The sequence below is a fragment of the Nematolebias whitei genome, chromosome 6 (genome assembly GCF_014905685.2).
Source record: "Nematolebias whitei isolate Nwh7 chromosome 6, NemWhi1, whole genome shotgun sequence".
NCBI classification, from domain to species: Eukaryota; Metazoa; Chordata; class Actinopteri; order Cyprinodontiformes; family Rivulidae; genus Nematolebias; species Nematolebias whitei.
Genome location: NC_056503.1, coordinates 27,189,220 through 27,202,479, shown reverse-complemented (window position 1 = coordinate 27,202,479; position 13,260 = coordinate 27,189,220). Strand labels below are relative to the sequence as shown.

The following is a 13,260-nucleotide window of genomic DNA, read 5'->3' as shown; positions in this document are numbered from 1 at the left end:
TATATATATATATATATATATATATATATATATATATATATATATATATAGAGAGAGAGAGAGAGAGAGAGAGAGAGAGAGTAAGAGAGATTGAGAGAGAGATTAGAATTCCTCTTAGAAAAATTAAGCTGTTTATAACATAACTTCAATAATAATGTAATTTCAAGATCCCAATTATTAATAAAATAAAAAATTTCTTGTGTTGTCTTTTCAATCTGAACATTTTAAAAATCAGGTGCTGTCAGATGTTTTAGTTTTCAGTCAGCCATTTGTAATAATTTTCAGGTGATTGTAATCAGATTAATGTCAAATATGTATTTAGTTCCAACCTCGTGGCTTTTTAAAGTAAACAAACAGGCTCAGCTTTTTATGTGTTTGTGAAAATTGAAAGACTAGTTTCAAAGTGAGTTGTTATATTTATTTATTTGAGTTGTGCATAAAATAATATAAGAATGGTTTGGTTTTAACACAGGTACGTTCTTTTATTCCTCTTTTACTGAACAAACCACACTCAAAAATGTGCAGATTCTGTATAAATTATTATTAATCTTTTTTTTTCCAACTAAACAGAATGAGCTCATGTCAAACTCTAAAATATGAACTTTATTTCTTCTTCATTTTCTACTGTGAAGGAAAAAGTCATTGTACTTTCTGTGCTTTACATGAAATTAACAACTGAGTGGCTGCAAAATACTATTTTGCACACAAACCTTTCCAATGACTTTTGTTTTGTTCTTGTTTTGGTTCATTTTACTTGACAAAATCAAAATCTTTTTTTTTTCTCTTTATTGGGACACATTTTGCTATCAATCATCATTATATTGTCTCTTTCATATATTTATATATTTCTGTCATAAATAATGCACAAACGTAACTTAATACAGTAAAGTTTGAGAACAACACACAATATTTTCTGGCAGCAAAATAAGATGACACAGTCAACTGACAGTTTTAAAGTAACTCTTTTGCTGGAGATTACCTGTGCTCTTTAGTACCAAACCCATGGGATTTACCCTTTTTGTTTAATTCTCTCAGATCACAATCGAATCCATGCGACTGATGTTCTGCAAGCTGTCTGGTACCTCACCACTCAGCCTGTGCCGGGCCTGCCCACCCTGCCCACAGAGAACGGAATACACACCGGTGAGGACTTTATAACGAACCAGTAACTTCTTATAGTTTAAACTCAGGATTGTCCTCTCTTTGTAAAATGTGTTTAACCTAAATTTGATGTTTTCCTCATAATATGCAAATGTCTCAAGAAGAAACTGTACTGTTTGAAGTTTGCAGATAAAATCAGTGAGAAATTTGTTCACACATGCAAGGCAGACAATCAGACCTTCAGTCAAAGAGTAAAAGTATAAAAACAGGAAAGTCTTTTGAATAATGCTGCAATAGAAACAGCCTAATAATCAGGACAGTAACTCTCCTGCACTTATGCTTACTGGTGCATCAATATATGTAATGTAATTTCAGTACCGTTTCCTTAATGTTTTCTTATCTCTCTTGTTGGGAAGTGAAATGTTAAGTTACATATATCAGTGAATAAGGGAAATGGGAAAAACTCTGTCAAGTCTAAATGAAAGTTGTTTAAATCAGTATTTTTTTAATCAGTTTTTATTTTCTGTTTTTAGACTCTGTAAGCAGCATTATGTCAGGAGCATCAGGATTTCTGCTGTCCAAAATGAACTCATTGCTCGAGGAGGGCTACGGTTCCCTGGCTGGTCTGGTCCCAGCCCTGGAGCTCATGGCCCTGTATGTCGCTGCCGCCATGCATGACTACGACCACCCTGGAAGAACAAACGCCTTTCTGGTGGCTACAAGTGCACCGCAGGTAATAAAGGAAGTGGAATGGATGAGTCTGAACTTTGGGTGATGGATCACAGACGAGTAAACGTGAGAGATAATGAGGAGCTCATATTGAAGTCTTTACAACAAACAATCACATCCTCAATTGGGATTGGTTGCATTCCTAAAACACTACCGTATTTTTCAGTGTGTAAGTCACCATGTTTTGCATAGATACGTCTGTCCTGCGACTTATACGCCGAAGCAACTTATATACATTTTTTTTCCCTATTCATAATGCAATTTTGACTGACACTTTAAATTCCGAAAAACTGCAACAGTGAGTCCTCCCTTGCCCACTCGCTTCACTCAGCTGGTGCAGGCTGTGATGGATGGGTGGATGGATGGATGGATGGATGGATGACGCTGTGCCGGTGAAATGAAGCTGTTTTAACCATTAAATAAATGCATAATAAACGTGACGGGTCAGCGGTGATGCATAATAAATGCGACTTAAACACGGAAGCGATTTATACATGTTTTTTTCCTCTTCATGATGCTTTTTGTGACTGATGTGACTGATGCGGCTTATACTCCGGAGCGACTTACACGCCGGAAAATACGGTAATTAGAGTATGAATTTAAACTAATAAAAGTTCTTCACAACACAAGATTGTAGGGGAACACCACCTCGGAAAAAGAACACATCATCTCAGAAAACAGTTCATCTCAGCTTAAACAGAAAAAGAGTTCACCTCATCTCAAACAAACATCATTCATGTGTTTTGTGTTTGAAACTGTTTCAAATAAGATGCATCTATTCCCTTGGGAACAAACAGACTTTGCCTTACAGGTGTCCAGCTCAGCTCACTAACTTCTTAGTTGACACTAATGAAAGTTTAATAAAATAAAAATAAAAACTGTGTCAACTTCACTGCCAATACGAACTCATTTCCCATGAAACGGACAGATCGTTTTAATGAGATTTGGTTCAACTGACCTCCAAGTTGAAACATCTGCTGAAACTTTACCTTTATCATAAAGGAGTATTACTCCCAGGATGGGTTCCCATGAAGATAGCACCATGAGAACCCCTTTGTTTAATGACATTTACTTTTCAAGGGATGGACATCAACACCTTTTGGAGAAACATTGCCTGCTATTAGCCCCAAAATGTCATTTTCTGCTTTTTTTTTCATAACTGAATGTTTATTTATGAAAATGTGTGTTTTAAGTAATCTCTCTTTAAGATGATCATTTTTCTTATTTGTCTCTTTTGAAAGAATAACTTTTAAAGGCAGACAGAGAAAATGGACTTTAGATTTTATAAAACATGACAGGAGTTAGGACCATCCCTCTTCTGAGAGGTGGACTAAAGTCAATCTGAAACACACATACAGTTAAGTTAAGTTTCACTTCTTTTTCAATCACTTTTTCTTCGTCTTCGACTTCTTCTACAAGCACATCTACTTCTCAACTTCTGCTACACGCTTCTGGAGCTAAGAAATGAAGAAACCCAGTTTTCTGCACTGAACTCAGAGAGGAGAGAAGCATCCTTTCTGCACAGAGATGGGACAAAAGATACAGAAGAAACCCTGCAGAACCAGAAGCAGAACCTGACCAAACCAGAACCATCACACTGCAGAGTGGTAAATCCCAGCTGACTTCAGAGCCAGTGGCCGGACCTTCGTCCCTCAAACTGATGATAAGTGACTTTTGAGGAAAAAATCAGCCTCTCAGTCACCGGAGCATCTCAGGTCTTGCTGGTATTATTTTAAGCAGCTGTGGAACATTCTGACATCTCGTTCTGGTGAGAGAGACTCTTCAATGCACTTTCTGGTGATCATACATCACAATAATCTTATCAGACAATTTACAGCTCACTTTAGACACAATTTTAACTACTCCACAAACAGAACCAGTCCAAAATCTGCCTTTTTTAAGTTTCACTGATTTGAATAATCAAGTAGATCTTTGATACAAAGCTATTTGTTATTCATTTGTTTGTTATGCATAATCTTCATCAGATATATCACAGATTATAATTTTTTGTAATAAAATACATAAAATCAACTGACTTTGTGATTATTTTGGCATATCTGTGTGTGTTAACTGATTTGATGCCCTTTAAACACAAAAAGATAATTCACGTTTCAGTTTACATTTAATTTGGGGTTAGAGACTGATTTTTCCTCTAAAAAGAGGTGGTGCCCACCCACAACAAGGTTATTTGCATAATTAATGCATATTTTATGAGCTTAACTCATAACTGATAATTCACAATATATATCCAGCCCCATATCCCTCTACAATATAAACTAAGCTGCTGTGTTGTTTTTGCCTTACAAACGCTTTATGATGAATCAGAAACTCTTCATGGTCTGCATTAGGCAGCCACAACAGGATGCATTGTTAATTTTAGCAAATAAGCAATTTATAAATCAGGATGAGCTTCTGGTGTAAAAACAATTGGCAAGTCTTTCATGCATGTTCACTCGCTGGGATGACCCCTGCAGAAGAGAGAAGCTGAAACAACAACTGTATTTGCATGTTATTCGTCCTTTTTCAGGCTCTTCTGTACAACGACAGATCAGTCCTGGAAAACCATCACGCAGCTGCAGCTTGGAACCTCTTCATGTCTCGACCCGAGTACAACTTCCTGGTCAACCTTGAACACGTGGAGTTCAAGCGATTCCGCTTCCTTGTCATCGAGGCTATTCTGGCCACTGACCTCAAAAAGCACTTTGACTTCCTCGCAGAATTTAATGCAAAGGTAAACACACCAGGCTGTTTTTATAAACAGTTGAAAATGTCACCAGACCAACCATCAATTATGTCTAATGAGCAATGAATCATAATGTATTCATTTAGCTTATTTTTTTTAAAAGATCTATATAATTTTTAAGAAATTCTTTTGGATTGTCCCAGTCTGAGGAGAATCACTTTACTTTTACTTTCCTGTATCCTCAGGTGGGTGATGAAGTAGTGTCTGGTATTGACTGGACCAACGAGAATGACCGATTGTTGGTGTGCCAGATGTGCATCAAGCTAGCGGATGTCAATGGACCTCTGAAGTGTAAGGAGCTACATCTGCAATGGACAGAGGGGATTGTCAATGAATTCTATGAACAAGTAAGTTGGTGAAAATTTTCCACAAATTAACTGTACTCTGAAAGACGTTAGAATTTTTTTTTTGTCTGTCCAAACAGGTCTCACTTGTAAACGAGTCTTTTAGGCTCATTGTGATTTATCTGTTTAAATAAAGGTTGAATGAATGAATTTCATCATACAAATGACATAAACATTGGAAAAATACAACTAATAAAAAGAGTCGTCTGCTCCTCCTTTCCTCTGCTTTCTGGAAAAGGCGAGAATCACCATGGCAACCAGATTCTATTATCTTTTATTTTCTTACCTTCGCAGCTTGTATCATTTTGGCAAATGTGTCATTTATCATTAGAGTGTAAATTAGGGAAAGTTAAGGTCATATCCACACTGCTTTGGGTGTTTTTAAAATCAGGAGATATAGAATTTTTCAGAATTTATGACGTAGCAGCAGTGACGTGCAGTGAGGTTTGTGACAGGTGAGGCACTGAGTCATCTGGAATCGGATGCTCACATATATGAATCCAAAATAGAAGATTATATTCCAATTTAGCCTTTTTTTTTTAAAGGGATCTAATTATGTTTTAATCAACTCCACACTCCTCTCTTTTTAAATAAATAAATAAATACATATTATCTTACCTTTATTTTAAGATGAATGAGTTTGGAAAAAGGATGATGAGTTTAGAAAAATCCTTTAGTTTTGAGATATGATCTTCTACCCCAGCCCCTCTGCATAACAGAAGAGCGCACAGCAGCATTTCATTGCCCCCATGGGACAGCACTGCCCCCTATCAGTGCGGCACGGCACTTTCTGCCTCACCCTGTGTATTTTCATTGTGCATTTATGACCGATTAGAAAGAAGAAATATTTCACACACATTTATTCAACATATTAGACTGTAGAACATCAGCATGTGCAGCACATGTGTAATCAAACATATATTGACGATATAAAGAGAGACAGCAATGGGCATGCTCCAATCACCTTTTTATATGACACAGCGCCCCCAGAGGTGAACCAGAGCACTACACTGCCTCACCCTGCATTGTTTGAACAGGCAATGCATAAATTCTGCGATTTTGACCATTGAAGTGTTGAAATAATTCAGAAAACAGTTTTATAAAACAGTTTTATAAACAGTGAAGTGGTCAAATGTATTTTCTCTTATCATTGTTAGTATTTTATTTGTCATGATGACAGGTGCCTCACCTGCCTTTCCTGGATGCACGTCACAGTATAGCAGCCTACTTTGTGCATGCACCTAACACTTTGTGCCCCAGAAACACAAACATAAAGCTGATTTTTACTGTTCTTTCCAGGTCTGCTTTGCTTTATCCCAATTTTGTGTATTAGAGGAAATGGTAAACATTTAATTAAATAAATAAAAACTTGGGGAGAACTTTTAGCTAAGTTCAGCATGTTCCTTCTCTGTAATAAAATGGATTGTAACATGGATGTTATCGCCACCTAGTGGTGCAGCGTGGCTATTGCAGTGTGTTTGTTAGAATGTGATGATGATGATGATGATGATGATGAAGAAAAACTATAAACAGAGAAAAATATGGCATTTAAAATCTATTTTTGAAATAGTGATATTTGGGCTTTTGGTAGAGGCTCAACAAAATTAAATATTTGCCATCATAAAAAATGTATTCGGTGCAAACAAGGAATGTATTTTTGCATTAGTTATAACTACAATTAAGATGCTAAGTCATATTTAAGTAAAATAAATCTAATAAGGATTGCAGGATTTGGCAAATAACAAATTAAAATATAAACCTTGATCAAACACATTTTCCACTTCCCATTTAAAATTCAAGTCTGTCAAATAACATAAAAGACACATTATTTCAATTGTTAAAGATATTTATGAAAAATCTGATATTCAACAAGCAAGTTTGTCCTTTTGCACAGGTTCAAGCGTCACTACAGAACATGTCCATCTGCAGATGACAAGTAGTTTTCTGCTTAAGGACGCTTCAAAAAAAAAAAAACCTTTGTGTGTAAAATGCATGTTCCCCCCGTCTAAAATAGAATATTCAAAACACTTACCGTCTCATGAATTGGTCAATGTGGATGGCTGCCTAGCAACAAATCCTTCTCTGAACTAACAAGACCATAAAGATAAAAACCCGATTAATGGCAAAGATAGAAATATCACCTAGCAACGATATTGTAAACAGAAAATCCCCGATCTGAAACTTTTAGGCTCGTTCTGATGTTTTCTCCTCTGCTGTCTCTGCAGTCTTCAGTCATGTAAAACACGTGACGTAGGCTGTAATAAATGTTTATTTTCAGACATTTTAATTTTTGCAGTTGGTAAAGTCAGTGTTGGTATGAGTGTTTATGCAGTTGTAATGAAGAAAATGTGTCAGACGTGTAAAATCTCTGTTCAGAAGTGCTCTAGTACTGGAGTGAGTATCAAACCACAGAATGCGTTCGGTGTTTGTCTTTTCACCAGGGAGGTGGGTGACCTAAATGTGCCATCTTTAACAGCTCCCATTCACACCCACTGAGGAATATCACAGATTTTCTTGCGCTCTCTCCAGCTCAGCAGAGTCGGGTCAAAGGAAAACAAACACACATTTGTTTTGTGCTCTGTGGCGCATCACTTCCACACACAAAAGGTTTTGTCATATCTGGTTATCAGACCATTTCTCTCTCTCTCTCTGAACACGCTGACTTCACATACATACATCTCACAACAACCGCTGACGCCATCCAGGCTTTTGGTTACCATAGCAATCACATTTCTTGCCCCTCCTTTTTTAACAGCTCAAAAACTCCAACATCAGACAATGTACATAAAGGCAGAATCATGCACAGTCACAATATTTTACAAGCACAGTTTTTGTTCTGGGTTCTGCAGCTTAAACCGCATTTCTTAAATTTCCATCTATGCATGTTACGGTGTGTGAAAATAAAAAAAATACAAAAGGTCAGCAGAGCCTGGGATTCAGTCAGCAGAATGAATTCCTCATTTCCTTTTTAAATGTTTGCATTTAGTCGTGTTTGTTGATGGAAAATTATACACAGAAGACGTTGGAACAAGATCTCAAGAAGCAGAGAAGCAGAAAGGCTCAAGGAACATGGCTGCAGTCTGTGATATAATGTTAGAAGTCACCAAATGTGTCTGAATATTTTCTGCTAAGGTTTATTTGGACACAAATTGTAGATTTGGTGTGTGAAATCTCAGTCTCATTTGGAGGAACAGATTAGCTACAGTTTGAAGTGATCTTCCTCTATTTGTAGTCTTCTTGACCTAGTTTCAGGAGTCTGCTCCCGCAGGCTGTGTATCTATTTTATCTCACTGGGAGAGTTCATCTACGTTTGCCTGAAAACATTCTAAACTTATTTACTGCGTACTTAATACAAAACAGTACAGCCTATTTTTTTTTTTTTTTTTACTAAATATCCTTTTCAAATATTGTATTCAGATAATTTCAGAATAACGTTCTATGAATTATGATATAAAACTGATTTAGATTGTAAACAACCAAAATCCTGTTTTAAGTTAATATGTCTGCATGTGTATTAGACGAAGCTGTATAATTGTTACATAAAGTGAGAGAATTAATATAGATAAAAATAATCTAACATTCCTTTAAAATGCACATTGCCCCTTTCACAGCAGAGTTTTAAACTAAGATCACCTTAGTTGAAAAATGACAGAGTTATAGCTGCTTTGGTCAAATCTTGGTGGCATGGTGGCACAGTTGGTAGAGCTGCCGCCTCACAGCAACAAGGGTCCCCAATCAAATCCCAGCCCATGGCCTTTCTGGGTGGTGTTTCCATAATCTCTTTGAGCCCATGTGGGTTTTCTCCGGGTACTCCAGTTTCCTCCCACAGACCAAAAACATGCATGTTAGACTGATTTGTGACTCTAAATAGTCTCTAGGGTGAGAGAGTGAATGGTTGTTTGTCTCGTTTGTGTCCCTCTGATGGACGTATGACCTGTCCAGAGTGTCCTCCGCCTCTTGCACAGTGACTGCTGTTCATGGGCACCAGTGCCCCCCGCAACCTGGAAAGGAAGAAGAGAGTAAAGATAATAAATGGATGGTCTACATCAAATGGACTGCATCAAATTTTAGTTAAATTTCTGCAAAATTGACAGAATTTTATGAATGGTTCATGAAATATGTTGCTAACAGACAAACAACTCCATCAGTTAATCCTGACGTTTTAAGCAAAGATCCTGCACAAGTAGCATTTAGATTTTGTGTTGTGTAAGCTTCTCAGCTACAAACACAACCAATGTTTGCCCATTCTATGCAATATTGATGGAATTATAGTACTTTGTCTTTTTTAAGGTCACTTGGTTGTGATCTTAAATTGGGTTGATTCCAAAAGTAAACCACTTGCAGATATATATACATCTAATGAATATTTCCTGAAAGCTTGATTATAATTTGTCTAATTTAAAAATGTCAACGGAGATTTTGCACAGTTTGTTAACACTCAAAATATGAGTCTGGACTCGATCTACTACTTCTTCATCTGAAAATCTGTAAACTTGACAGAGTTATGTCCGTTGTTGTGTCTGGTGGCTGCAGCAGCCATCTTGCATTGGTTTGTCTCAAAATCTTCCAGGGTCTAAGGTCCATGTTTTACAAGCACATCCAATGATTCTTTTTAAAATTTTGATCAGTGTTTTTGAGCTATGATAACATGTAGATTGGTAACAGACATGCACAGACACTGGTATAACAATTATCTTTCACCTTTGCCTGTGGGCCATCATATTATATGCTCAAAGTTAATGTGCGGTCTCATATGATGTGCTCGCAGAGAAAATGTTGTCCTAAATGATAAATATTGTGAATATAAAGTATGTTACATTTATATTCCAGCACCTTTATCTTCTCTTTTCTCCATGCCTCTTACAAAATGCCTTTTTTTGTCCCAACAGGGTGATGAAGAATCAGCCCTGGGTCTTCCCATCAGCCCATTCATGGATCGGTCCACCCCGCAGCTCGCCAAGCTGCAGGAATCTTTCATCACTCACATTGTGGGCCCTTTGTGCTCCTCCTACGACTCTGCTGCTCTCATGCCGGGGCACTGGGTCAACCCGTCCGACCAGATGGACCCAGACTTGGGTAAAGAGGGACAAGATACAGAAGAGGACGACACGGTGGATGATGAAGCCTCGACAGGTTCTGACACCTCCCGTATGTCAGGTTTATATGTTTTAACAGTTAACATCATTTATCTACCTCTTTAATACAAAGGGCTTCCAAGTTGAGTGCTAGACTGTTTGCAGCAATATTTGTCCTGGGTTTAAGTCTCAGCTGGAGCCTTCCTGTATGAAGTTGGCATGTTTCGCCCCCTGCATGCATGAGTTTTTTGCTGAGACTATGGTTTCCTTCTACAGTCTAAAAACATGAATGTTGGGTTAACTTGTGACTTTCATTTGGCCCTAGGTGCAAGTGTGAGCCATTGAATGTTTGCTGGGATCTGAGGAAATGTATTGTCTATGAAAAAATATTGCATACTGTATATGGAGTATTATAATTATTGTCTAATCTGCAGCTTGTGGCATTCACTGAGTCAGAGTCAGAGATTCTTTATTGTCATTCGCACCTCATGTGATATATGTGGTGGAGCGAAATTATGTACACAGGGTCCCAGTTACATCCAACAATAAAATATAAAAAAAAAAACACTGATAACATCTAAGATATGAACTAAGAAAAAACATCAACTAAATAAACACTAAGCACTAATAACATAAAAACATTACGTCGAACATCAGCACAAACATGAAAATGAGTCTGTGTAAGCAGATGATCGCGCATGAACACATCAACATTGAAACAGATCAGCAGCGACATTGAAACAGATCAGCAGCAACATGATGTGATTTTTTTCACAGTGATTATCCTGGTTAGATATTCATGAGTCTAACAGCCTCAGGGTAGAAGCTGTTCCTCAGTCTAGTGGTTCTACACTTAATGCTCCTCAACCTCCTTCCAGAGGGGAGCGGGGCAAAAAGTGTGTGTGCTGGGTGAGTGAGGTCCTTCATGATGCAAGTGGCCCTCTTCCTGCATCTGGAGGTGTAAATGTCTGTGATGGTGGGGAGACTGACTCCATCAGACTTCTGTGCAGCCTTCACCACTCTCTGCAAAGCTTTTCTTTCTGCAACTGTGCAGCCTCCATGTCACACATTGATGCTTGAGCACAGGATGCTCTCCACTGCACACCCCTATAGAAGGAGGTGAGGACTGAGCTTCCCAGACCAGCTCGTCTCAGCCACCTGAGGAAGTAGAGTCTCTGATGAGCTTTCTTGATCAGGCTGGTGGTGTTGTTGCTCCAGCTGAGGTCATGTGTACACCCAAGTACTTGTAGCTGGAGACCACTTCCACTGCAGATCCTCTTATGTTCAGGGGGGTGTAGGTGTTTTTGTTCCTTCTGAAGTCCACAATCATTTCCTTTGTCTTCTTCACATTGATGTGAAGGTTATTCTCTTTGCACCAGCTCTCCAGGTGTTCCACCTCTTTCCTGTAGCTGGACTCATCATTGTTTGTGATGCATCCCACCACCGCTGTATCATCTGCAAACTTTACAATGTGACAGCCTGGATGGGTAGCTACACAATTATACGTGAGCAGAGTAAACAGGAGGGGGCTGAACACACATCCCTGAGGAGAGCCAGTGCTGAGGGTTATGGTGGAGGAGGAGAAGTTGTGGATCCTCACTAACTGTGGTCTGTTTGTTAAGAAGTCTAGTACCCAGTTGCAAATGGAGGGGCTTAATTCTAGTGTGAATAGTTTGTCCATCAAAGTTTGGGGGGGATCGTTGTGTTGAAGGCAGATGTGAAGTCCACAAAGAGCATACGGACGTAAGAGTTTTTCTGCTCCAGGTGGTTGAGAACAGTGTGGACCACAGAGGAGATGGCATCCTCTGTTGATCGGTTCTCGCGGTATGCATACTAATGAGGGTCCTCGTTGATGTTGATGGTTGTTTTGATGTGAGTCATGACCAGTTTTTCAAAGCATTTAGCGACTATCGGGGTGAGGGCCACTGGCCGATAGTCATTCAAACCAGTCACTGTAGAGCTTTTTGGGACTGGGATGAGGGTGGCAGTCTTCAGACAGGTGGGAACTGTCTCCAGGGTCAGTGAGGTGTTAAAGATGTCTGCCAGCACCTCGTAGAGCTGATCGGCACATTCTTTCAACACTTTTCCGGGGATGATGTCTGGGCCGATTGCCTTGTGCAGATTAAACCTCCTGAAAGTACACCTTACTTCAGCTGAGGTCACGCTGAGATGCTCTTCATCCAGTGGTATGGTGAACCTGGTGCTGGGTGATCTTTTCGGGTCTTCAAAGCATGCATAGAACTTGTTGAGGGCATCAGGCAGAGATGGGTCTTTGGGGCATTGTTCGCTCCTTTCTTAATTCACTGTCTCACAATGAAGCTAAAAAAAAAAAAATTGAAAGCTGTTATGAATAATTAACGGGCAGCATGGTGGTGCAACTGGTAGAGCTGCTGCCTCTCAGCGAGCAGGTCCTTGGTTCAAACCCCGGTCCAGGGGCATTTCTGGGTGGAGTTTGCATCATCTCTCCGTGCATGCGTGGGTTTTCTCCGGGTACTCCGGTTTCCTCCCACAGGCCAAAAACATGCATGTTAAGCTGATTGGTAACTCTAAATTGTCCCTAGGTGTGAGTGAGAGATTGAATGTTTGTTTGTCTCTATGTGGCCCTGTGATGAACTTGCGACCCCTCTAGGGTGCATAGTGCATAGCATAGTGATTGATGGACATGGGCACCGGCGACCCCCATGACCCAAAATGGAACAAGCAGGTAAAGATAATGGATGGATGGATGGATGGATGGATGAGTAATTAACTTAAACTGACAAATCCCTGTTCTTGAATGAAAACCACAGAAGCCAAAAAAATGACTCAAATGGTGCTTTTGGATCGCAGGAGACTACAGACCTTACAGATCTGTCTACAGTCACATCACATGCTCACGTGATTGGGAAAGGTTCTATGTCGGTCATCTGGTGCTCCCAACCAAAAACATGTAAACAACAAGAACTTCAGCAATAGAACATGTCTTTGGTGTGCCATTTATTCTTGTGACAACAGACTTTCAACTAAAGATTTAAATGGTAAAAAGACAAATAATTTCAACATATTTTCATCTGTTCCAAACCAGCCAAAAGATGTGTTGATATTTTATTTCTAAGGATTGCTAATTTGATTTGTTGGCCTTTCTCTTGCCTAATCAAAGCTTACAAGACCAAGTCTGCTGTGCCACCATTTTTTAGAACCAGTTCTCAAAGTTAGATTATAACAGTTAGTCAATCACCAAATATACAGTATATATATATATATATATATATATATATATATATATATA

At 38.8% G+C, this 13,260-nt stretch overlaps 1 protein-coding gene across 1 annotated transcript in view; it reads left to right on the top strand.

Annotated features, from left to right (window-relative positions):
- The window catches only part of pde3a (phosphodiesterase 3A, cGMP-inhibited), a 103,286-nt gene that overhangs the window by 82,448 nt on the left and 7,578 nt on the right, over nt 1-13,260 (top strand). Inside the window, exons 10-14 of the mRNA XM_037677782.1 lie at nt 1,036-1,143; nt 1,635-1,834; nt 4,358-4,561; nt 4,759-4,920; nt 9,807-10,065. Coding sequence (XP_037533710.1) covers nt 1,036-1,143; nt 1,635-1,834; nt 4,358-4,561; nt 4,759-4,920; nt 9,807-10,065 — 933 coding nt within the window. The remainder of the gene's footprint in view (nt 1-1,035; nt 1,144-1,634; nt 1,835-4,357; nt 4,562-4,758; nt 4,921-9,806; nt 10,066-13,260) is intronic.